The 27724-nt window shown below is 39.9% G+C and overlaps 1 protein-coding gene across 4 annotated transcripts in view; it reads right to left on the bottom strand.

The window, feature by feature from the left end:
* The window catches only part of LOC144791454 (cytochrome P450 2J2-like), a 99899-nt gene that overhangs the window by 24007 nt on the left and 48168 nt on the right, over positions 1 to 27724 (bottom strand). For 3 of the 4 annotated variants that reach the window (XM_078666133.1, XM_078666131.1, XM_078666132.1), the window contains exons 5-8: positions 20272 to 20448; positions 18152 to 18293; positions 16240 to 16427; positions 12023 to 12164 (exon numbers count right to left, since the gene is read on the bottom strand). In XM_078666133.1, coding sequence (XP_078522259.1) covers positions 12023 to 12164; positions 16240 to 16427; positions 18152 to 18293; positions 20272 to 20448 — 649 coding nt within the window. Of the gene's footprint in view, positions 1 to 6348; positions 6474 to 12022; positions 12165 to 16239; positions 16428 to 18151; positions 18294 to 20271; positions 20449 to 27724 lie in introns of all 4 variants that reach the window. The other variant, XR_013602398.1, reaches the window with a different exon arrangement.

The raw sequence follows: 27724 nt of genomic DNA, 5'->3' as shown, positions 1-27724 counted from the left end.
TGGTGCGTGATCAAATTTGGTAAAGTGCTCCACGAGCGGTGCCCCCTGGGTCTTGCATTTAATGTGGCTAATGTGCTGTAGTATACGGCACTTTACCCTTTGGATCGTTTGCCCAATATACAAGAAACCACAAGGGCATGTAATCGCATAAATAACCCCACTAGAGTTACAATTGCTATGTTCTTTTAACATGTGCATATGGTTATTATGCTGGAAGTATTTGATTTCTTGGGTTAGAGGGCATGCCTTACAGCTTCCGCATTTCACATGGCCTTTTACTGGGGGAAGCCCCCATAGGACAGTTTGGCTTGGTGGAGTTATTGTGGGTAACAAAGCTTTCACAACATAGTCCCTTATATTTTTTGCCTTTTTGAACGCATGCAGGGGCAAAGGGGCATTCCCAATCTCATCAGATATCATATGCCAATGTTGGTTAATTATTTTCTTGATCTTATTACTTTTGGTGGAGTAAGTAGTGACACATACTAGTCGATCCTCATTTTTACTTTGATTATTTGACATTTCCAAGAGATGTTCTCTATGATTGTGCCAAGCTCGTTTACGTGCTTGTTTAAGAAGCCTAATTGGGTATCCTCTTTCATGCAGCCCTGCTAGAAGACCTGCTGATTCATTAAAAAAGTTCTCCTTTTTAGCGCAGTTCCTCCGCAACCTCAGGAATTGCCCAAATGGAAGGTTATCCCTGAGGTTGCGAGGATGGTGGCTGCTATAGCGGAGCAAGGTGTTACGCTCACTGCTTTTGCGATACAGACCGGTGTATAATATTCCCAATTCTGTATTGATAGTAATATCCAGGAAATTAATTTTTGACCTATCAGATTCTAGAGTGAATTTGATGTCTATGGAACGTGTGTTTAGCCACTCGTGGAAGGAGGTAAGTTCATCTACATTTCCATTCCATATGATTAAAACGTCGTCTATATAGCGATGCCATAACCCAATACAGCTGTAAAAAGAGTTGATGTCATTAAGGACATGTTCCTGTTCATATGCGTCCATAAAGATTATGGCTAGATTGGGGGCAAAGCTTGCCCCCATAGCCACTCCCTTCGTTTGGACGTAATACTTCCCCAAAAAGGTAAAGTAGTTTTTCGTCATTGCCAAGGACAGAAGTTCAATAATGAACTCAGTTGGTACACGATGGGGTGCAGGGCGTAAATTCAATGCTAACTCAATCACTGTCAAAGCTTGGTTCTGTGGGATATTGGTATACAATGATTGAATATCCATTGTAGCCAAAAGACTCACATTGGGATCATGTAATCGACCATCTAGCAACAGAATAGTTTGCATAGTATCCTTTAGATAAGTGGCCGTCTTTTCAGCGAGAGGTTTTAAGAATGTGTCGACGTATTTACACAATGGCTCAAGCAGAGAGCCACAACCAGAAATTATGGGTCTGCCCGGGGGATCTTGCATTCTTTTATGAATTTTCGGCAATGTGTAAATCGTCGGCATTCTAGGGTACTTGTTATTAAGATAATCAAACTCTTGTTTGTTAATGAAGCCTGACACAAGTCCTTGTGTCGTTATAGAGTTGATTTTCTTTGCTAGCTCACTTGTGGGATCACCTCTTAGTTTAACATAGTTGCCTTCAACATCTAGTTGGTCAAGTATTTCTTTCGTGTAATGATCATAATTCTGAACCACAATTGCTCCGCCCTTATCGGCCGGTTTTATAACAATGGTGTTGCTATCTTTGAGGGTATTAAGTGCCTGTCGTTCCGCCTTAGTGATGTTATATTTGACATATTGTCTCTCTGACAGTGTCTTTTCTACATCTCTCAATACCAATTGTTCAAATGCCAAAATTTTGGATGACATTTGATGAGCTGGGGGGTTGAACTTAGACGGAGGCCTCAGGCCACTACCAGAAAAAATCGGGTTATGTGGGACCTTTTGAAAGAAATGTTTAAGTCTTATCTTATCGGAGGCAGGAGGTAGGGCGGCTCTTCGTACTTTCTTCTCTATTGTGCGTTGGGTGCATTGGGTGCATTGTGCGCTGGCCCCATTCTTGTAATGGCCCCCCGCCTGCCCAGCGTGGTCAACGTATTGCCTATGCACATTCCTCCATGAAAGGATCTTATTCCCATTGAAATTATGGTTAGTGCTCTAAAAAACTAAAATGAGGACATATTTCCTGAGTTCTCAAATAGAGACAAAGCAATTTTAAATAATTTGCTTTCTTTATATTTTTTATCCAGTTGATCACTAGATTATTTGTTTCATTTAAAAGGAGAGGATATTGCGTTAAGGCCAGAGCTGCAGACTTTGCAACTGGAGAACCAGGTCCCAGTTTCGGCATCAGCTCAACATCCTGCGATTCAGGACAAATCACTCAACCTCCCCAAGATCAAAAGCAAAATGAATGTGCCCTTGATTAATGATGCTCCTGTAATGCACTCGTATACTGCCAAATCAAGTCTGCGCTATATAAAACTGCAAAAAGACTAAACAAATAAGTGCCTTGCACACTTCTGACAATGGGCTATACATGAGCTACATTTGTATGATATTTGAGCCATATTTGGGCTCTGTTGTCTTCGATGGCCTTCTTGGGAGACTTATTTGTTATGAAACTCCCTAATTTCATAAAATAATGCAAGTATCCTCAGTAGAAAATGCATTCAGTTTTCTACATCCATACTTTGAAGATGGCAATCAGATGTGCCCCACTTTTGCATAAATTTATAATATTAGCACTCTAGTTGCTCATTATAACACTGTATAAAAGCTGCTGGTCACCAGGGAGTGAACTGGCAGTATGCCTCTGGTGTTAAAAGTGCATGTTTCAGTCTGCATGTCAGAATGTTATTGATGAAATAGAAGAGGAAAATATTTGAGAACTCACTGAAAATGGGTCTTCATTTTTCTTTCTGCAGCACAAACCATAATTTCCATGACAAACTGAACCCCCTCATTTAGTTACTTTCTAAATTAAATGTTTAAGTTCTACTAGTTTGATTCAATCAACATTACTTCAAGTGTGCCAAAGTTTTGTCATAAGTAACACTTACAGTGCTCTACTTGCTCTTTAGAACACTCTGGGAGGCTGCAGTAGAACACAAATGAATTAACTGACAGGCTGCTTATGTTGGAATTACATCATTTTCTTTAAAGGTCAGATCTCAGTTTCATATGGCCAAGAAAGATAGTGTGAAATTGCAGAAAATAAGCTCTCCATGTTAGCTGCTGGAACACCTTCATGAGAAAACAGCTTCTCTCAACAGCAGAAGGCTTTTTCAAAATGTAATATCACTCTAAAACACATCAATATTCTTAAAATTAGTATTGTACCATCAAATGATACATTTTGAAACTAAAATCTGTTATCACCAGTTATCCGTTCTCCTTTTTGTGACCCTCAAAACCTGCCATTCGCTTCAATGCATTTCACTAGGGTGCTATCATGTATATCAGTCCCAAGATGGCTGCCAACACTTCTTGGTTGAAGTGTAGGCAGCCAATCAAATTTCAGTAGCATTTCAGTAGGTTTTTGGGCTACTAGATATTTATAATTTTTAAACTTAAATATCTCTAAAACTACTGAATCGATTTACACCAAATCAAAAAATGCAAACTTTCTGGACCAACATCTAGCACCTGCCAAAATTGGTGTAATGTTGTTAAGCCATTCGGCCTGAGTCATGTTCAAAAAATGAAAAATCCCCATAGACTCAACATGGGGGAAACGTATTTTGGGACCCTCCTTTTTTCTCACCTGCCACTTGATGGATCACCCAGAAAAGTTCAAAACAGAGTCTAAACCGAAAAGGAGACGTTTTTTTCAAAAGTTCGTGAAGTTTCTTCAAGCAGCTCCAAATTTAGTGGCAAAACAAAAATAACACTTCTCCTATGGAAACTTTGGTCCTAACTATAACTATATATTAATTTAGATGTTGATGTATTATTAAAACAATCCCCTTCCAGCCTTAGCTTGCTGCATAAATTAGTCAAGAAAGCAAGCAAGGAACTCTGGTTATCTCCCAAGTTTAGGTAGGGAGCAGCTCCTAATATGAAGCACACTACAACACCACAGATACTCTATATCTACCATTTAAAATGTCTGTTTCTTGAGGAGGGTTTTTAAGCATAGTATTTGCAAGTGTCATCCGCGCCAAGCTGAAAAATTACAAAAGCCTTTTACCACTAAAACACTGTGGGCCCGATGTAGGTAAAATAGATTTACCGATTTTTAATTACCGAATCATACCGATTCGGTAATTAAAAATCGGTAAATCTAAGGGGTTGAGATTTAGGAACATCCAGATGTTCCTGCTACCGAATCGGTAAAAATCTGTATTTACCGATTCGGTAAATACCGACCGGTAATGGCCCATTCATTCCTATGGGCTTTGAAGCCCATAGGAATGAATGGGGCATTACCGGTCGGTATTTACCGAATCGGTAAATACAGATTTTGACAAGGGTGCAGGGGGTGTCACTTTGACACCCTCTAGCACCCCCAAAAAATATTCGGGGACCATGTGGCAGGCATACCTGCCCTAAGGGCAGGTCTGCCTGTCATATGGCACAGGTGTGCATGCACACATGTGCATGCACACCTGAATCGGTATTTTACCATCAAATATATTTGATGGTAAAATACAGAATCGGTAAGGGTTGTGGGACTCAGAAGAGTCCCACCTACATATCAAAAATACCGAATAGGTATAAATACCGATTCGGTATTTTACAGATTCGGTAAATTTACCGATCGGTAAATTTACCGATTCTGTAAAATTCTGGGCCCTACATACCAAATCTGATTTTCCGGTCGGTAACGGCCGAAAATACCGATTTTCGGCCGTTACCGACCGACCTACATCTGGCCCTGTGCTACTCCTACGCACTGCCTACAGGCTGCATTGCCTAGCTGCAGGGAAGGCCCTGCAGCCAATCCCTGCTGTGCCTGGCCAAAGGCTGTACGCAGACGGGGTGTGGCTACATGCAGGCGGTTGTGCAAAGAGCCTGGCCACAGGTGAAAGCCATATCATAGTTAGGTGAAACTGTCAGGTAAACATGTTCACAGAAATTTACCACTTATCTTATTTCACTATAACTCAAGTCCTTCCCATGGACTACTAATTATCTCAAGTATCATATCACACATGACATGTTTTATGACGTCATTGATAACATCATTGCATTATATGAAATGGCATCATTGATGACAACACTCTGCATACCGGCTTAGAAAAATAAAGTATCTTTATATAAACCAAACAAGACCAAAACGGCAAAAATCCCCTAGCTATTACAAAGTTGTGGCTGACAATACTCTAAGGTATGGCAGCGACTGCGAGTCACATGGGCCCTCAAACAACAGTACAGTAGAATGAAGTCTTTGGATGATGAACGGTTAGGTGGAGTTGAGGCATCAGTGCCGAGGTCGGGGCGGCTCCCTGGCTGCCATGGGGTAGGCACGGCGTCATGTCTGCTTGGATGCGAATTGTCGGGTCCAGGACAGGGGAAGTCAGTTGCATCGGTGGTAAAGCATCAGTTCTGGTGAGGCAATATGAAGTCAGAGACTCGTGGAGTCACCCTCTGCAGTTCTTGGCTCATCAATAATTGGATACTGGCGGTGATAGCATCAGTGCAGGTGCAGGCATCGGGAAGGTCGAAAACTGCAAGCGTTTCTAGGTGTCGGAGGTACGTGCAGGCGGGGCAGTGCATTGTGCACTTCACAAGAGGAACCCCCAGCCATGGTGCAGGTTGTGGCATCACAGCGGTATCACTGATAGTATCAGAGATTGGTTACTTCTTTTAGGTTTTCACCAGCTCCCAACAGCAGGAACAACCTCCAGAGACCCAAGACTGGAATAGGCATCTCCTGGCAGGTTAGAACTCCAAGCAGTGGAGTTCAGGGGAGCTGGTGGTTAAGTCTTTCCAGCCCTGAGACTTCAGAACAGGAGGCCAGCACACACAGCACTTGGAGAAAGGTAGAACTGCTTCAGAACGTTTTGCATTTATCCTGACATCTAGCAAAACTAATCAATGATATACCACACAGAAGAAAAAGATGAGACTGACGTTATAAACTCAAAATGTGCCCGTTATATTGAGAATCATATATCGTATAAAACAATACATATACAAATAAGCAAAATCACAGGACTGTTCAACAACATATACTAATACATAAATTAATATGTGCCGTATACCTAGTGTATTACATAGAACACAATCCAAACAGTAAAACCTTCAACATTCATAATACAAGTAGCAAAAGACTTCATTGGAAATTCAGATAAACTTAGCAAGTTTAATATAATATATAGCCTTATTCTTTAGCATTGATAGGTGGCATATTACTACGAAATGCCTAACCTGTATGTCGATGTTTCGACCCCAATCAAAGTGAGCTGTCGCTTCGAGACCATGAATGGCCTATTGGGTCCTGCTCCCCCCATTTTTTCATCCTCAGCCAGCCATTCATGTGGAACTCACGGGAACTAAATGGCCAATGGAAAAAGAAGTCCTCTTGGTCAATCAGATTGCACTATTCTTTAAAGTTTTATTCAGACAGGACATTTGTGGGAGCCAAACCATCCAGATGTACATTCATTTTGAACCTTAATTTCAAAATGCACTGAACAGATTTTACACCAAATCACAAAAAGAGCACTTTCTCGATCAAGATCTAGGTTTCTGCCAAATTTGGTATAATTCAATTAACCCATTTAAGCTTATTATTGCATTTTGGGACCACTCTTATTCTCGACCACTGGAACTTTCATGGAAGGAGCTGAGGTGGCTGAACTTTTTTATGGAACAAACGTTTCATATAGTAACTGGGTAACTATCTAGACAAATCTATCTATCTATCTATCTATCTATCTATCTATCTATCTATCTATCTATCTATCTATCTATCTATCTATCTATCTATCTATCTATCTATCTATCTATTTGGCCATACTAATCAAACACTTAGAAATAGCACTGGAGAAAACCAGGGACCACTTTTAGATATTGAAATCGATGGAATAAACTTGAACCTGGAAATGCTGAAATTCAAAGAAGATCTGGAGCAACAAATAAAGAAACATGAAGAGAGTGTACCGCATAGGAAACAATCTAAATTCCACGGAGATAAGGATGATTATCCAAATGGAAGGATGTTCACATACAGTGACGGTGTCTGCAAGACACCGCAATCCATATTATGATGCAGGGGGATATCAGCACGCCGCCATGGAAAGGCAGTTTTTTTTTGCTTTTGGAGGCCTGTTGCGGGCCCCCAGGGTGTTGGGGGGTGCACATGGGGGCTACCTATTGTACCCCCCTGCATTTGCATGCACAAGGTGGAAGGCACCGTGCGGTGCCTGTCACGTTGTGCATGCAAATGCACAACATGCATTTTTTACATTGCGGCGGGTGCTGCTTACAGCACCGCCCGCCGCAATGTAAAAAATGCGGGATGAGCCTGCCAGTGTGGCGGGCGCATCCAAATTTGAATGGCGGGACTGCCGCAACATCGGTAGTTGGTCACATGCTCGGATGCGGTGGCCGGCGTGCATAGTCTGCCCGCCATCGTAATAGGCCCCTTAGTTTAATTAAAGAAAATTACATTTACCTTCCTCGACGCGACACAGCTTCTAACCGCAATCTTGTCCCCTCAGAAATAACCCAAAACAATAGTAAGCAGTTATAAAATAGTACATGTAAAACAAATATGGCTGGTTAAATAATAAAAAAGATAGAAATTAATTTAAAAACATGTAATGCAGTAATAAATAAATTACTTATATTTTTTCTAAACATATTAGAATATTGTACTTATATGTTAAAAATAATGTAAAAAAATGTCCACATTGTAAAATTATAATAATAATGAATATAAAATATATTATTTATTATAATTACTTATTTATTTGTATTATTTACAATGCTTTAAAAAAAGTTTTTTTCAAATGTTAAGTAAAAACTTACCTTTTTAAAAAACATGTTTATATAAAATGTAACAAAGTAATAATTATTACTATTAATATTTCATAAAATAATATTAATAAAAAATATATATTACATGTACAAAAATTGTTAACCAGTTACAATGTGAATATTTCTTTAATGAATCTGTATTATTTTATATTGTTTAATTTAAACAAAATATGTATTTAATTACTAACTGTTAAACATGCAAAAATAAACCGTAAAATTATATTGCATAATTAATCTACGTTACAACAATTTTTCAAACCAACATAACAAAAAGATAAGTATCTGTATCCTAAAATATAACAATGTAAAAATATGTATGTTCAAAAATATAATATATGTCAATAAACATATATCCAAAATACTTTATGTTACAAAAATAAAAAAATGTGTATTTATTTTGTATTTTTCATCATGAGTATGATATTCCCATAATAAAATATTTTTCTTTACTCTATCTTATTATTGGAAAATAAAGACCATTTAAGAACTTGCAACGCGGATTATTTTTCTATTCCTAAAACGTATATTTTAATGGAATGTATATATTTTGTTAAATAATATGTATTATCAAAATATATTGTTATAATTATTGTAATTCTAAATATAAAATAAAATATTGTACATACACATTACTACTACAAATTATACAAATATTTTAAAGTCACAGACCTATAAACATATATAATATAATATTCCTACACCAATTAGTATAAACTCAAGTAATATGCCCTCCATTACACATATATAGTTTACTATTCTCACTACAGTTAGTATTAGGTCAGGTAAGGTGCTGGACACTAAACATGTATAATTTAATTTTCCCAATCCAATTAATATATACTCAGGGAAGTTGCTAGACATTAGAGATATATAATTGACTATTCCCACTCTAGTTAGTATGAAGTCAGTGAAGGTGCTGGGCATTAAAGATATATAATTTACTATCCCCACTCCAATTAATATATACTCAGGGAAGGTGCTGGACATTAAAGATATATAATTTACTATTCCCACTCCAGTTAGTATTAAGTCAGGGAAGGAGCTGCACACTAAATATATATAATTTACTATTCCCACTTCAGTTAATATATATCCAGGGAAGGTGCTGAACATTAAAGATATATATTTTACTATTCCCACTCCAGTTAGTATTAAGTCAGGGAAGGTGCTGGACACTAAACATATAATTTATTATTCCCACTCCAGTTAGTATTAAGTCAAAGAATGTGCTTGACACTAAAGATATATAATTTACTATTCCCACTCCACTTATTATTAAATCAAAGGAGGTGCTTGACACTAAAGATATATAATATTCTATTACAATTCCAGTTAGTATTAATTCAGGGAAGATGCTGGACGCTAACCATGTATAATTTCTAAGGTTTGCATAGTTAAAGTTGGTTATGTATAGAAGTAATACATGACCTTTTTCTAAGTATAAATACGTTTTAACCTTTGTTTTTTTTTCATTAATAGTGTGTGTTTGTGCATGTGTGTGTGTGTGTGTGTGTGTGTGTGTATTTAAGCACAACAAAACACGAAATGATAAAAATTACTCTTTGTTAATACATCTGCCTGTATCGGTCTCCCTAAGCCAATTGGTCTATTGATCTAAACCTTTCTAAAACTAGACTCATCTGTATGAGTCAAAGTTCTGCCTGCTGATTTGTGTTCTTTCTCCTAGGCATGTTTCCTGGTGTGGAGTATTAAGAAGGAGAGGGAAGAGTTACAACTGCAGTATGACACCCTGCTGCCCAAATTCCAAGTTGTCCCATAATTTGACCACTCCAGAGTACCATCATTAGCTCCTGTGGCCAACCAAACCTGCCTGGCTGTTTAAGTCTTGGATTGCTTTGTACCATTGCATTTGTGTAGCCCTAGACGGCAGCAGTTTGACTTACAATGAGCATTGTATGTTCTATTCATTCTATCTTTTGTCTGCAATTGATTTAGTCTTTTGAATCGGAATACAAATTTGAAGTCTCTTCTTTTTACAACCTATGGAAAAATGTATGTATATTTTTGAAGTGGTTGTGTGGGCAGGTCTTGGCCCTTATTTCCTCTTTCCGTCTCCTTGTCCGGGTGCTCTGAGTTAAATGTGGACATCTAGAAAGGACAGCTTCGTCACATGTTTCTGTTGCCACCAAAGGCAAACTGGAATTTTTTTTTTATCGCATTCACCCTATGTATGAGTTGAATATGAACAATTGACCACAGGAAATATGAAGGGCCAAAGAAAACCTGTCTGTAGTTGCAACCAGGGAGCAGAGACAAGTGTTAGCTGACCCAACCCTCTGTGAACCACACAGACTTGGGGTTTCAGAGGACCTGAGCACCCTCCCCAGTGTCAACTTTGTGAATGCAAAGATAGTACAGTGCAAATTTTAGCTGCCCTTCTTATATATTTATGCAGTCCCCTTGGGCTTTGGCATGGTAGGGAGTTAACTTCACAACCCACCTTTGAGCAAGACAGGGAAAACAAAAATACTACCTTCACTTTCAGAATACGAGGAGACTAAAAACCACCCCTCTTTTTGGCAAGGTGGGTAATAGTGTGACCAATTGAATCCTAACCTGCCATTGGGTAGTATGGGGCCATAGCTAATAGCGGGTCAGGCATAATGCTTGTATTACCACTGCCATCTGACAAGGCAGAGAAAGGGCACTTAGTTATCCTCCTTAGCCATAGACACCGCTTGGGATACCGTTCTTGGTTAAGGTTGGTGGGTTTATTTTTTAAAAGAGGCGTCACTTGGGCCCATATATATCATCAACCTGATTTGCGATTCTGAAATAGAGATTTTTCAGAAATCGCTATTTCAGAATTGCAAATAGGGATGTATGTACAAAATCGCAATTTTTTTGCGAATTCTTTGTATTCTGAATCGCACTTAAGGAATACTTTCCCATTCATTTCTATGGGCCAGGAGGCCCATAGGAATGAATGGGAAGTTATTCTCAATTTGCGATCTGCAATTCGAGAATCGCAAATTGAGAATAATTTCAAGGGTGCAGGGGTGTCCAAAGAACACCCTGTTGGACCCCTGAAATAAGCATGGGTGCACATGTGGCGCACATACATGCCCTAAGGGCATGTATGTGCGTCACATGGCACTTTGAAAAATGCAAAAATTTGCATTTTTCAAGGAATTCGTAAATTACCACCTACTTGAAGTTGGTGGTAATTTGCGATTCCTTAGGGACAATTTGCATTTTTTTTTTTGCTTCATACATTGCATTTAAGGAATCGCAAAATGTGTGATTCCTTAAATGCAATTGCAAAATAAGGAATCGCAAAATTTGCGATTCCTTGTTTTGCACCAGATTTTTCGAATGCAAATTTGCTTGATACATATGGCCCTTAGTCCTCTATGGCCAGACGGGGTTTGAGAATGAAGATCTGTTTTTTAGGTGACAGGCCTGGGAGAGATCTATATTTGTGAATTCCAAATATCGTGCTCATAGTTTGGACAAATTAAACATGGCTTATATAGTTATTATAGGTGCAAAAAAAGTGATATCCATGGAGGAGTCAACTGGGCATAATGAACGCATTTAAATGCCCCATATACACCTCACAACCTAAACCTGCACTCAGGCTGGCCTCTACACAGGTCAGAACAAACCCATTCATTGTACCCCCAAATGTGGGTGAAGCACATATAATACACTTTTTCTTGTAGGCATATCAGAACCATCAGTGATAGGTTTAGTAGTGGCCACTTTCACTTATTTTTTACTTTTCACGTAATTCTGTTTGTATAAGTATTTTGCAAGAATAAGTACATGTCTGTCCTTGGTGCACTAGAAGTAATATCATATACATCTATTGCACTCCCATGCTGCTATTTCTGGTGGGGCTGTGGTCTAAACGGATATCCATTTATAAAACACTAATCACAAAATAATCATAAACAAGTTTAAAATCAAAAGTCTGGTAAATCTGGTTGTGTCATCTTAAACAAAAAGTAGAGAGAGCAAAGGAGGACGTGAGGAGGAGTGGCAAGACATTATATCATCATAAGCTACAACATTTTCTGAATCAGGCAGGGCATACCTGCAGAGAAAGGTAAGAAGGCCTCCTTCCGGATGAAATTCCCTTCCATATCCAGGAAATGGCCAGGATTGAACTGTTTCGGTGCCTCCCAGTGGTCAGGATCATACAGAGAAGAGTAAATATTAGCTATGATGAGAGAACCCTGCAAGAAAGAAAAAAAAACTCTCACTGGTGCCAAATTTTCCTGAGTAACATACAGCCATATATACTTTTCAACAATTCATCTGAGATAAGATAGCTCTTACTACGTTCACACTACACTCATTAGAGAGACAATGTCTTACAAATTTGAAAGCAAACACAGAACCTTGACAATTTTGTGGTTAATTTGCTCAAAGTAATTTCCTTGTATCTCACTCAGCACATATGCCATTCCTCTTATGAACAACTCTTTGATAAACCTCCTTTGATGTACTCAAATTATATTTGCAACTCTCCACTCGTCTCAGTTTCAGACTCTTGATATATCACTCCATGGTGGTAATGTGAACTAGCCGGGGCCGTATTACAGAAGGTGCCCCGGGGGCGTTTGCACCCCCTTTGTGTGCCCGGGGCACCTTGACACTATAGAAGGGGGTGCAGATGCTTTTGTGTCATCTTTTATAATACTGATAGCACTGGTGCACTTAATGCGCCAGCGCTACCTTCAGAGGGTGTTCCCTCATTTGCATAGGGGCGTGCCCTATGCAAATGAGGGAATTCCTTTGACTCTGCTCCCACGCCATTTTACAGATGCAGGTGCAGAGTCAAAGCAGCCCTCAGGAGGCACACTGACAGTGCACCATTAAAAGCAGCCACCAGCAGGGGGGTAAAGGGGATCCATTGACCCCCCTCAGACAACCCCTTGCAGGCGGGTGCAGTCACTGAGTGCAAACGCCTGCAAGGGGAACTCTAATCTCCTCTAATCTCCTTTCAAAGTGCAGGAGGGTGCCCTGGGGGCAGCGCATATTTCAAAATAGGGTGCATTGGCATTGTTTGAGCCCAGCGCACCTTTTGAAAGGGTCGCCTGGCGCACACAATGCCAATGCGTAATTCGGCTCCAGGTGTCGGAAAAACAATAATATAATAATAATAAGAATAATAACAAATACATTGTAAGCAGGACCCAGAAGTACTTTATAATTAAAATATTATAAATAGAGATTCAAAATATTTATATTCAAGGAGGTTTTGTAACTTTTTCAGCAATGATATCCATGTCTTACTTCGGAATCTAAAGTTGTTAAATGTGATCACATCTGTTCCTTTTTACGTTTTAACGCATTAGGATCATTATAAGCTCTATCTAAACTATGATTAATAGAAACAGCGTACCACCAAGATTTTACAGTAACAAGCATATCCTTTTTCCAATGTGAAGTAATCTGATGAAAAGCATTTTTCCAATGTGAAGTAATAAGATGAAATGCTACAGCAAGTAAAAGATCTAAGAATTTAGGTGAATGAGGTAAAATGTGCCAGTCAGACAAAGTATTGTCTACAAATATATTCGATATTACATGAGGAATAGTAACATTTAAAATGATCATAAATATTTCCAAACAACCACCCAAAACATATGAATTTGCAGGCAATTAAAAAACATATGGATCAAGTCCAATACATATCCTGTTATGCAAGTTTCCATTTCAATTAAGACAAAGGACTTATTTTAAGTCTAGTAGATACAAAATATACTGTTTGCTTGGTGTGAGCAATTCTAGAGGCCTTGTGTATTTTAGCCCAAATTGTGTCCCAGAAGTAACAGTCCAATCAACCTGTAAATCTTCTTCTTATTGGAGTTCAACATTAGTCTTAATTCTAACATTAGAAGGACAAGGAAGACATATGTATATCAAGCATGGTTTAGAGTGAACCTTTAACCCAGTTTCATGCACCCATGGGAATTTATTATTTTGTAACTGTGAAATAGAATTATGAATATTTAGGGCTACAAAATTGTATTATCCATAAAGGATCTTGTCAGTTTAAATCGAGATTGAACTATAGGAAAGGGGATATTTTCATAAATATTGAGTATATGGTTGATTGAAATAATTCCTTTGTCACTTCAGTATTTCCAAAAGATTATCTAATTAGTCATAAAAGGAATTCATTCCTTTGGAAATATAAGGGGCTTTTTTAGTTACTTCTCATACAGTTTAAAACTCACAGCAGTTAAATCATAGTTTCAATGTTTCTGTCCTGAATTCTCCGATAACATGTTTTGCCAAAACTATAGTATTAATTCATAACCTTAATAATTGCATTGCCAAAATTATTATATTGATTGCAAAATTCCGTAAAAAGTTGTCATGGCAAAAATATCGGATCAATTGAAAAAATCTTTTAAAAATGTTTGCAATTAATAGAATATTTTGTCAACTTCAGTGCAGCATGAATAACAAAAAGCTGTTAGACCTATGAAATCTGGAAAGTAAAGTTCATCTTATCAGCAAAATGAAGCATACATTTTGAGCATTATCTAGCAAAATCCCAGATGGGAAATAAAAAACATGTGTACCACTTTTTTGAAGCGTTTTCAATTAACTGCAACACATTCTCTGTAAGTTTCATATCTTCAGTTGAGCAGTATGTCCCAAATACTTGACATCCCCTTTAACATGAGATCATACACTTCAGCTTCTGGGACACAACTTTACAGTTACGTCATGTTTAATGTTATCATACGCAACACTATTCCTTTGCTCACTATGAGCAAACTTGGTTCACTTAACGTACACACATATCCAAATTCAGCAACCTTCTGTTCTCTTGAGCATATCAAAGACAAAATGAACTTGCTGCCTGCATGTATATTTATGTTTGTTCCATCTTTGTTCCATTATCCTATTTACAACATCACTAACAACAATATTTTGAGCTTATCTTTCAACCATTGTGAAACACAGTCATACAAAAAAACAAATACAAATAAATAATATAAGTTTTAGAGTAGTTTTTAATTTCTAGAAGACATATGTTTTATGTTGAACATTAATTGCTGGAGTACATATGACATGCTTGCCAAACTGAAAGGAATATACATTACCTCATATTTAAGATTAGAGGCTGGTTGGTCAGAACTCGCAGAATTTCACTCTGCGGAATTCCGCGGTGCTACATAAAAACTATGCAACATTCTGTGGAGTTCTGCCATGAGAGGAAATAGGCATGCTGAGATCCAATTCAGCGCCAAGTGCCTTCCATACTGAAAAATCAGTACGAATTGCACCAAGCGGCGTGCCGGATGTCCAACTTCTCGACTTGATTTTTATGCCACTTGGGTACATTTTCTACATTCAGCCTTCTGAATGGTCGTGGCAGCCTGCATTAAAATAATCTTGCCAGATATCCTCATAGCACCCAAGAATCGCGCAAGTTGACACCAAATCTTGCTCACGTTCACCAACTTACCATGCTGAGTCTGTGTGAGAAAAAATTCCACCACACGCGATTTCCAGAAGTTGGCTGGAACTCTGCATTACAAGAGTATCTTGGAGTTGCTGAAATTCTGCAAATTCCCCTGATGGAAATGAACTATCTACCCTGGGTATGAAGATTCCACTAGATATTTGGGTGTATGGATACACAGAGCAACGGATCAGATTATATTGTTAAATTATGGCCCTGCACTTAACACTTTGGAACAACAGGTTGAGCATTGGATAAAATTGCCCCTACCATTAGCTCGTAGAGCGGCTCTCATTAAAATGGTAGTACTCCCCAAATTCCTACTTGTTCCATAACATCCCCATCTCACTCCCCAACAGATTTTTCCGCACAATACAGTCCCATTTGATCAGATTGGTATGCGGGGGCGCAGAGCTAGGGTAAATTGGGATACTTTAACCCTCCCATATGAGCAGGGTGTCCTGGGAGTCCCTATGCCACATTTATTATTTGGTGACACAGTGTAGTTTTGCTCACTCCTGGTATCATCCTGATGCCAGAATACCTTATTCTAGACCAGAAGCTGACTCTGTACTATCTACTCCACTCAAGATGATTCTCCCGACATGGTTTCCCAGAGACACCTGTGATATACAATCAGTCTCCACCACTAGCTGGGCCTGGCTAAAATTGGCTAAGATCACCGGTCATTGCTCCTTATACGCCTCTAATCTCCCTGCAATTAATAGTCTATGGCTAACCATCAAGATATCTGACGCATCAATGCTGATTTGTCAGTTCTTGTAAATATGCCCCTTTGTCTGTCAAAGCTGATGCATACATACCTTCTTAATATTGAACCCTTGCATCGACATATCCTTTGTAGTCTGCCTCATCATTCCAACAGATGCAATGTTGCTTATGCGTAGTATCTCATGGATCACAGCATTGGTGTATGGAACCCTCTTTCGGTCCTCATAGTGAATGACCTGAGATACACCAAAGACAGCAGACAACTCCTTCTGAACTTTCTCTGGAAAGAAACATTTAAACAGGTCAGTAGAATGGCACCATTATAACCTGCAAATATCTATCGGTCTATAATAAGGACAGTTGTTGGCAACAAAATCTCAATCCAAGTCCGTCTACTACCTCAGTTATAATACCTCACCCAAAGTCAACTCCTGTCAATTCAAGTCAACCCACAGCAGCTTTATCAAATGCAATCAAATTAATCATCATTCCAAATACCTGTGTTTTGCTCTTTCAGATAATCCATTCAGAAATGGTATGGATTATTTTCTGTTCATGTCACTTTAATTTTGGTGCAATCTGGACAATTCAGAGTGCTAGAATAAACAATGCCCATGTTTTAAAAAGGCAGCAATAGAACTGGCAAGAGCAGTTTAAGTTACCTTCACTCTTATTCGGCTATATTCATTAACCTTGGTTTGGATGGTCCCTCCCCAAGCTAGAAGGCATATAAGCCTACACATCCCTCCATGAAAGAAACCATGAGCACGTCCAATGTAGAACTAAGGCTCAAATGTGCAGCATGCATGTCTCTTCCATTTATGGGCTGTTCAGTGTTTGCTCAGCATAGTTACAAGATCTATTATGTGACCGGATGCTGAAGTAGTAACTATGCAGCCTGCTTCTTTTATTCTTTATGATGATCTCGCTGGCTAGAACAAATCAATGCCTTCTTGGAATATAGTAGACTAGTATTGGTGGTTGGTTGCACAGATATTACCTCTTTATAGATATCTTGACTTACCTTAACATGAGGACAAGCCCTTGTGAGGTATTATTAGAGACCCAATGTATCATTCAGATTTTAAAAAACGTCAATATATAAATAAAATAAAGTTGCTAGACATCCAATCACAAATGTTTCTACTGGTACAAGATAAAGGATCTGGTAACAAAACACTAATCAAATTGTTATTTCAACAGTGTGTAGCTCTTTCCCACAGAGAAGCCATCCTCTACAGAATTATGCAACTTTTAAATACAGATGAAGTATATTAAAGCAAAATTACAAATATGTTGTTGCTTTAATTAATGAATTTAATTGTAATGTATTGTCATTCACAACCGGGTTGGAATAGTCAGATGTGTGTGATGCGTTATGAAACAAATTTGTTGCTACCACATCTGTTGAATCAACCTATTGTTGTGGTTATGTTTTACAATACCTTTTACCCAGTCTAAATGTAGTATGTTGGTGTGCTGTATTAATGTTTTCTTTCAATAAATCTTACACTGCTTATGTATATTTTTTTACTGATGTTACTTCTTCTGACTTCACCAGTGTCAAAGGCCTGCTGCAGAAAAGGTAATATGATGTAACATTCTGTGCTGTAAATGAAGGAGGCTTCAAGGTTAGGCCTTTTGATGAATTGACCTCAATGATTGTTTTTGTAAAGGGATATTTGTGAGTGGTGCTTGTAATGAAGGAGGCTTCAAGGTTAGGCCTTTTGATGAATTGACATCAATGATTGTTTTTGTAAAGGGATATTTGTGAGTGGTGCTTGTTTCGAGCAGCTATGACACTTGTGGCATGCAGTGGGAACTCAACCCTTGGCTCAGGACAGTGAATGAAACATTAATCTCTTTGTGGAATGTTCTGAACCCGAGATAAACACATTTCAATACATTTTTAATCCATTAAACATGGTAATTCTCTAGACTTATACATTCAAATTGTATAGTGTATAATAAAATACTTTCTGTTGTAACCATTCTAGGTCCCACCTTGGATTTCTGGGTGATTCACCAGGTAGAGGATTGCCCAACGTAGAGTGGTGGTAGTGGATTCTGTCCCACCTGCAAAAAGTTCAGCCCCAAGGCGGATCATGTTATGCTCATCAAAGGTAGAGGTGACATCTTGAGAGTCCTAAATGCAATACAATCATAAATATTCAGCAGATAGGAAATTTAGAGAGCATGACATATTCTGAAGCTAGGCCTACTTGAGGCCTGATCAATGAAAAGAGTTTAGTCTTGTTCATGGAGTTGGAAATTATGAAAATGAATGCATCAAATGCTGGAATGAATTTCTGTGTAGGAAGACCAGTATCTTCTAATGATCATGAGTACAATTACAGATTTGATTTGAAAGTAGGTTTAGATCACATTGGATATTGAAGTTTGGTGGAAGGTTAGATTCTCTACTCTTACATGGGTGGATTATGAATATGAATGAGGGCTTATGTCTGCTGTAGTTATCGGTGAGTTTAACTGACCTCTGTTGTGAGAGGAAGAGAAATCAACATGGTCTTCGTCAATGGGGGAAATTAGTAAAATCTATGACTTCATCATGTAGGACATTGTTCTGCATTCTGTCCATCAACTGTTGGTTTTGCATTTGTCACCCCGATTGGGACGGGTATGCTCAGACGTGAGTCCCGTGCTCTCCACGCCACTGGAGTCAAGCTATGCTGGCTGAAGACGGCTGATAGCCAGAAACCGGTCCTAGGATGCTTGATCTCGGTCCAGGGAAGACATGGTTTGGCAGTTCGGGCTGGGTTGGTCCCATGAGGCACAGGGTCAAGGCTGATTTGCACATGGCCATGTCTGAACCGGGGTGGTGTGGTGAGCAAAAAAACGATGGATTTAGGCCCAGATCTCTGTACTGGGGTGAATGTATGAAATTGTTCTGCATTCTGTCCATCAACTGTTGTTTTTGCATCTATCAACCCGAGTGGGACGAGTATGCTCAGACGTGAGTCATGTGCTCTCCACGCCACTGGAATCAAGCTATCCTGGCTGAAGACGGCTGATAGCATTTGCATTCATCATAGGGAGGGATTATTAAAGCAATATCTTCCTCAGCAAAAGAGAGATTTAACTGGTAGGGCAGTTATATTGCAAGTGGAAAAGGAGGAGAGAATGATGAAATCAATCAAAAGGGGGACCTATAACATGCATTGATTTATGTTTGTTCTGCAAAGTTTGAAATGTATTGCCCTTCAGACACTTTCCTCTTTGCAGGGATTCTAGGTTATAAATGGGTTTGCTGGAGCTTTGTTGGCAGATTGATCCTTTTGGAACAGAGGCAAGGACATGACATTGCTAACCTTACTGAGGCTTGTGGCTGGATTTCATGTTATAGAGAAATTCATACATTTGATCAGTAAATGAGTGAATCCCTACTTGAAAAGATCTTTTCGGTTGGTTTGTTACGAAGGGACTGAAGTTTTACTTTAATATTCTTTTTCAACTGAAATTAGGGCCCTCATTATGGACCCGGATGATTACAATCAGTGCACAAAACCCTGTTTGTGCAGTGATCGAAATAAGAAGTGAAATGGATTTACAACTAGACATAAGTGGGAGAAACAAAGTTGGTATCCCCTGTGGAATTTTAGTAAGTAAAACATTTCGGAATTTTAAAGGTAAATAATGCTTGGTACTGAACATGCAAATGTTTGTGTAACAAAAAACAATATTGGGTTAATTCCCAATAGTAGGTTATGGCCAATGATAGTGATGAACTAGATACAATAGCTATTCCTAGCCCTGCAAGTTTTAAAATGGGGCAGAGCAACTTATGCTTGATTCATTAGTAGTGTAAAATGCAGATTTGGAGTAAATGTAGTCTGATTTCATAAGGTCAACACATACTCTGTTTTTCATCTGTATTTCTTTATTGATTACTGAGGCATTTATTATAAAATAATTGGGACAAGAAGATCATAAAGTCAATTGTCACACAGAATGGATCCTGTAAACTGCCCACTCACATGAGAAAACAGTCATAAAAACCCCTTTCGTGTGATGTCTTATTTTATGGCCACTTATGATTCCCATATACTAGAGCACTTTATCAGAAACAGATCTGAATAGTCAGTGTATCATCAGCAAATACTCACTTGTGATATTTTATTTTGGTAGAAATCTATCAAGTCCTGGGGCTCTTCAGACATTCCGTTCTCTTTGTGACTTTTGATTTCCTTCTTCACAAATTCTTCCACGAAGGCATTGCCTTTAAAGATATTATTATGAGGTCCTGGAAGATGCCGCATCAGCCAGGGGAAAGTGTCATAGAGCTGGGGGGAAAGGCATGGGACATGGTTAGGAAGAATGTTCTTTTTGATAATGTCTTCAATTTATCATAGTCAGTGGTGACAGACTATTAGACGACTAGCTGAACATTCTTTCTCCCTCTAAAAAAAAACAGTAATCTACATGTTGACATTCATGCCTAGTGCTTTTTCATTCATGTGTGTGCATTTGTGTTTAAGACAAACAAATGAGCAAATATATTGTAAAGTAAATAAAACATAAGAGGATTTTGTAATGGTTTGAACTTTAAAGGAGAGTTGAAACAATGTAGAAACTAAGGTAGAGAATGTAGAGATGGTCCTGCCTTATTTCATCTTGATTCCACTGTGGATCATTACCTTCATTTGCTTCATCTCAAAGATGCAACTACATTGTGATGGACAGGTCACACAGCCTCTGAGAGGAAGGTGTTTGTTCTTCCTTAGAGCAGCACCCACCAGGCTAGCAACAAGTTCTATGAGGTATGTGTGGTAATTCAGTAGCTGTGAGCCTTTTTTCTTATTTACCTGTCTAAGAGGTGTTAGCAAGGGGAGCAAGACTAATCTATGCTGGATTAGAAATATGGACAAGCAGTAGAGGCCCGCTTTCAGAACAAGAAGGTCTGAAGGAGCTTTACATTAGTCACCTTTGAAACCAATCCCATACCATGTTTCAAATATGGAAATCTTCCAGGAGTTTCTTTTCAAAACTGCTGAATTGGTTGGCCATCCATTTATGGTCAAATTCTAAATGAGAGAAAGCTGAAAAGCCCCACTGTGAGAGGCAGGTTCACATACTGAAATTGGTTGCTCCCTCTGGCGTGCATTAAAACATTGTTCCATTCCTTATTTTAGCTCTTATCCAGATCTTAATGTTCTGTGTCGGTGCTTGAAATCTGAGTCTTTTCTTGGTACTGCTACTGTAATTTTGTTTTGAATTTTTTTTTAATTGGCATTTGTAAATCATACAATAAAACTGTCAGTGAACATTCAGACCATAGCACAACAGTATCCATCGCCCAGAATTAGCATATTACAGCATACTACAAATTAGCATAACTTGTCAGTGTTTTTCGTACATGCCGCGCCCTAGTTCTCCACAGTCTTTAAATATTCAATTAAATAGATCCAATAATCCTTTGGCCTTGAGCCTGCAGGTAATTCCTCTTCATAAGTCAAGAGTGTGTCCTTACAATAAGTGAGATCCTGCAACCATTGCTTGGCGCTCGGGGCTCGTCTACTATTCCAGTTAAGCGATATTCTCCTTTTAGCCAAGAGCAATGCAATCACACAATATTTACGTTTGGCAGCACGGACAGCAGGCACCATCCTAATAAGCATGTGCGCACTGTACATACAATGGGGACACCCACATTAATGCTTAAGATGTCTATAACTTGTACCCAGTATTCTGCCACAACAGGGCAGTGCCAAGCTAAATGTATGAATTCAGTGTCTTCCGCATGGCATCTAATACATTGGGAATCCGCTCTCAGGCCATATTTATAAAGACGTGCTTGTGTATAATATTTTTGATGTAGGTATTTGTAATGCAATATACAGAGATTCCCATTTGGCGTCAATAACCCCGTGATAGTGCAGGCCATGGTCCATTCTTCAGTTGTTAGCGGGGAATCTACACTGGCGTTCCATTTTTCTAACATGTACAGTTATGTCCTTTTGCAATTGAACATATAATCTAGACACTATGTGCTTTATTGTAGGGGTGGTGAGTACGAGCTGCAGAGATGATAATTGCTGGGGTTCCGCCGGATGGGAAGTGTACAATTTTTTCACCGCTCCCTGCAGTCTATGATACGTGAATCTAAAAAGGAGCGATTGATTACTTACATAGGTCAGATCATCCAATGTTTTAAACTGGCCATCTTGATACAAATCCCCCATCGTGCTTATCCCGACTCGGTCTAGGAGGCCCATTCCTACCCTTTCCTGAGTGACCGAAAGTTCCGGGTGATGCTGTAGGGGCAGCGCTGGAGCATACAGTGGCAGTTTATGTGCCTTCCGTCCCATCATATGCCATGCCCTATTGGTGGTATCTATAGCATTAATGTCCCGGGTTATGTAGCGGGGGTCTGTGGTGGGTAATGATAGCCTTTAGTAGTACAGGGGAAGCATCACTTTCCTCTATTGCAGCGTGCGTAAGATACGGGATTTCGTGATACCAGTTATGCACGTATTGTGCTTGCGCAGACAAATAGTACAATAGAAAGTCAGGTACTTTGAACCCTCCCTGCGAATAAGGCAACGTCATGGCCCTCAGCTGTATTCGCGCATGTTTCCCTGCCCATATTAAGTTTAATACCATGGCAGAAATCCTGCGAAACACCGCCATTGGTGGAGTTATTTGAACATTATTGAATATATATATAGCAGTTTCGGCAGAATAACCATTTTTACTATGGCTAAGCGATCAGCCAACGACAATGGTAAGTGGTTCCATCCATTGATTTTGTCTTCAATGACGCTTATCGCTCTGCCATAATTAGTACGGACACCCAATTCAGGGTCCCGATGAAACCAAACTCCTAAATATTTGATTGGCTCTACTTGCCATTCTAAGGGATAGTCAGTGGGGTGCGGGGTTGTGGTATCAGTTAATGGCACTATTACAGATTTGGACCAATTTATTTTAAGACCGGAATGCAGCCCAAATTTTATATATTCCCGCAAGAGGGGGTTCAAATATTGTGCAGGGTCGCGTACATAGAGCAACATGTCGTCAGCATATGACGATATGTGCAATGGCCACAGTATGAATTGTAATGCCGAGCAGCGTTGATTTTGCCTCACTTTGCACGCTAGGGGTTCTAATACGAGCGCAAACAACAACGGGGATAAGGGGCACCCCTGCCTCGTGCCTCTAGTAATTCTGATTGTGTCTGATATATATTTGTTAACTTTAATGCGCGCCGTCGAGCAGTGTACAGCATCGTGATCCATTGTAAAAACATAGGAGGGAATCCCATTCTTCTAAAGACAGTGTATAAATCCCTCGAGCCGCTTTGAGCTGATGAGCTCGTGGAGAGGCACCTGCGTGCCTGGAGAGATACTGCGTTCCAAGAATACGGCAGCCTTCTAAGCAACCCCAAATAATTTTGTCTAATCTCTGCTGATGACGGATAATAATCCAGAAACACGTGTCCAGAGATGGCCAGCACTAATCTGCACCCACCTGGTGAAACACTCAAGACTTTCCAAGTGTACTCGCTTGTCGAACTGAACTGCATCTACCATGATGCCTAGGGGCGACTCTGCTGGGAGGTGAAGCAGTGTGCTCCCACATCAGTTTCTTACAAACATTTGTAGAACTGAACTTCGAGTGGGGAACTCCCGCATGGGGGGTCCGCCCGGTGCACATATCTCCATCCAACATAGTGGATGTGGCCAGGTATCAAATTTAGGAATACAGACTATGCAAATCAGTATATTACTCACCTAATTGCACCCCTGCATGTACAGCATTATCGCCCCAAAGGCACCTAGAGGTACAGGCAGATCGTTGTTGAGCGACATCTTAGCCACGGCACTATGGCCCCAGTTCTATAATCGTGGCAGCCCACCCACGCCTTTAGTAATCAATTAAACAATGGCAAGAATGCCACAAGTCTCGCATCTGCCCGACAGCAGTCCTGAACTCCCAGTCATCAGCATCGTGTCTTAAAAGTAGTACAGGAGCCGTGGCACATTACATACAGTCATCACCCGCGATTTCTGCATCATGAGCACTTGACTGTCCAGCTAGAGTTCAAACTTCCAAACAGTTATCCACTCCTACCATACAGAGCCCCAGTATCATGGGTTAGAGATCCCCATGTGGTAGTTCGAACATTCTGCAAAGGACACAGTTGAATGACCCATGGTATCCACTGTGCCCCAGTTATGCACCTTAATGCATCCATGTACACCGAAGTCGGACTCAGCGAATGTTCACATCCTGTCCAAGTTGACTGTCTCAGTGAATTCATACTCACATGTTGTCTCGGGCTTGGCTCGCCAACACACTGCATATACCATAATGCCGTGCTCTATCAATCCGAGTCTTCATTATGTTCACTTCACTTTTGTTCTTTGCGTTTACGGCGTTGTTGTTTGAGGAAATCCTGTGCCGCCTTTGGTGTTGGAAAGATAGTGGCATGGCCATCCTGAATTACTCGTATCCTTGCTGGGTAAAGCATGGCATATTCAATGCCCAGTTCCCGCAACTGTGTTTGACCGGGTTGTATTCCTTGTGCGCCAACTGGACCGTCATGGTAAAATCAGGGTCGAATTCCAAAGCGTTACCTTGATATTGTGTATCCCGCTTGTCCCTTGCCAAACGAAGGACGGTGTCACGATCCCTGTAAATAAGTATGCAAACTACTATGTCATGTATTCCTATAGGTTCTGAATCGATCCCCCTATTCCTGACCCTATTCTGGTTAAACTAACTATCAAGTTAACTAACAGTCAGCCCTTGAGGCAAGAAAAGCCCCCATGATGCAGATACCGTTATCTGACGCAGTCACACTACGGCACAGGAACGTGTTATCTGATTAGGTCATAACGCTTGAGATCTAATTAGACAAGCGACATTCCTCCAGCCCCTGATAAGGCATACGACGTTCTCATAACAAATCAAACCTATGACAACCTGGAAAATCCGTGCGGCCATTGTTTTGATTTCACAGAGAACTTTAGTAAAGAATGTGCTAACGAGCAAGTCGTATGACATCTTTATTGACGTATCTATGTCCATCCTTACGTCAATCTCGGCACCTTTAAGGTATAAATATTGCCGATCTTGCCCTATGCAAACACACGCGTGGTGACAAGACGGAGCAGCCATACTTGCCGAAGCCGAGAGCAGAAGCAGACCCCGCTGGCAGCAGCCCCTCCTTCCTGACGCGCTGAGAGACGCGCTGCTATCTCAAGCCGAGAGACCCAGCACCGGCGCTTCTGGGCAGCCCTCGCAGGCAGCCTGGAATATCGAGAGCAGAGAAAGAGATACCATTCCTCATTCATCCTAAATTCCAGGTACAGAACTGAATAACCCCTCACAGAGAATTCTTTAGTTATTCACTTGGCAAAAACAAACTTAACTTAAACTGTAACTTTCTATTCCCGCCCACGCATTAGACTTAGGTCAGGTACACGGGGTAGGCGTATTTAGAAACACCAGTTGAGTACGTTTAGTCAAATGTATATGTGTATGTAAATATATTTTAATCATTTTAAACATCATATGGCTCAGAAACCATATCAATGTTTTTACAGTATTATTTTATACTATTGCTTTTAATGTATGCACTTTACTTAACTATAAGTATTGCAATAATATCGATCCATTTCTCTTGTACGAGAAAAGAGACTGATCAATAAATAACACCTCTTTATTGAACACGCCCGTCTCTTCCTTTTCTCTACAATCTGATGAGACTAAGAATGCACGTACTGACTGAGTAAAATAATTGCCTTGTGCTCACACGACTCTTGAGATTGACTCTTGATTAGGGGAGAGCAAATTTGTCATGTTCTATGGTTGTCAGAAACTAAATCCCTTCTTGTCTAATCAGGGAAGTTAATTCCTCCTTGAACATTCGAGAAAGTTTCTAGCGAACTCTGAGCTACGCTGGCAAACCCAAAACTTAAGTCTAGTATCGACAGTAGTAGACCTAGTTAACGTCTGGCCTAGGCCTTTACTGCTGTAGGTATTATTCCAATGCGCAGAGCCTATTGGGAAAATAGGAGCTACACTACATGGCGCCCAACGCGTTTGGAAAGGGCGATAAAACTAACGTAAGACATTTAGAGTAACTCAGTCGTGCTTTCTCACTCAGACCCCTTTTCCCAAATACTCCAAAGACGTCTGGAGTGGGTGAAAGGTTATATCCTCCAAAACCTCGCAGGAGGGAACTCCTATGTATGGTTCTTGGTATAGTCAACGTTGAAGGATAAAAACAGTTCCAAAATATTGTGCATCTAATCTCTGTTTCCATAAGAAACCTGATCTGCAAATAGACATAATACCATCCTGTCTGTAAAATGGCAGAGAGTGATGAAGAAAGAGAGGCAGTTAGACTAGCAACTGAACTCGCAGCAGCGGATGCTACTATGCAAGACGCAGACCCGGAGATAATACTCATCCCGGTCATCAAAAGGAGATCTATAACTCTAAAACTTATAGAAAATGGACTGACACCTAGAGGTGGCACAGTCATATTCGTAATTGAGGCACACGAATATCGGCAGACAGAGGTATACTATTCATGGATACATTTTCCAGCAGCAAATGCTGTAACAAAGTACTTCCACTATTACAAAATAGAGGAACCTCCTGAAATGTACACTCCTTTCGAGGAGGTGGAAGTACCACTCAAATTCCAAGAGCATTTGCTCTTATTTGATGGCGCCCTAAAACACAATAATCACATCACCAGGCTCGGTCCTTTAGGTAGACCAGGAGCAACGTGGCCGGTCTTAGCCGGATACACACCACACCCAGACATCGAAGGGATGTCTACAGGAGAGCTGTTAATACAGCTAAAACAATTACTAAAAATTCACAGACAATTAGTTCAGTATGTAATGCGGACTTCAACAATTCAGCCAGCGATTAAACTTCCACAGCTGACCCCCCACCAGGGGAACACAAATAAAATAACACCACAGAACATCCAATCCTGCCTAGGTAAAGTTCCGGCTAAACGGGAACAGATACCATTCTGGTTGGCACAGAAAATCACCCAAATAGAGGCGGTGTTTCCTGACACCACCCCGCTGGAAAAACATAGGATTCTGACTATATGTCTCCCAATGGGAATCGCACCACACATAGAGGACTGTGACACTTGGGGTACAGTCTTTGTTTCCATCTACACAAAAACGCACGGTGTTCCATCCATATCGGTGATACCAGATGTGCTAAAACAAATTCAAGATGAATACGGTCCAGAACCTGCTTTAACTCTTGGTATGAAATTACTGAAAGACTTCAAGCAGGTCTCGGCTATATTATTAGCCAACATAAAAGGTGAAGCAGCAAACGTGGCGATCCGCCAGAGGTTAAAAGAGACAGATATAGCAGACCAACCAGCTGAAATTGCCAGAATCATAGAAAAATCCTATGAGGAACTAGGTAGAGATAGTTTAGGTGGAATACCAGTAAAACCGCAACTGACTGAAAGTCCAGAAAAAGCATTTTTTAATAATAATTCACCAAAAAAGAACTGGGATGGAAACAAACAATCCAATCCTAAAGAAAAGAAATTCCAGTCCAGAGGAA

This window comes from Lissotriton helveticus, chromosome 11 (genome assembly GCF_964261635.1).
Source record: "Lissotriton helveticus chromosome 11, aLisHel1.1, whole genome shotgun sequence".
Classification (NCBI taxonomy): Eukaryota; Metazoa; Chordata; class Amphibia; order Caudata; family Salamandridae; genus Lissotriton; species Lissotriton helveticus.
The sequence above is the reverse complement of the archived record's forward strand: the minus strand, read 5'-3'. Positions and strand labels throughout refer to the sequence as shown.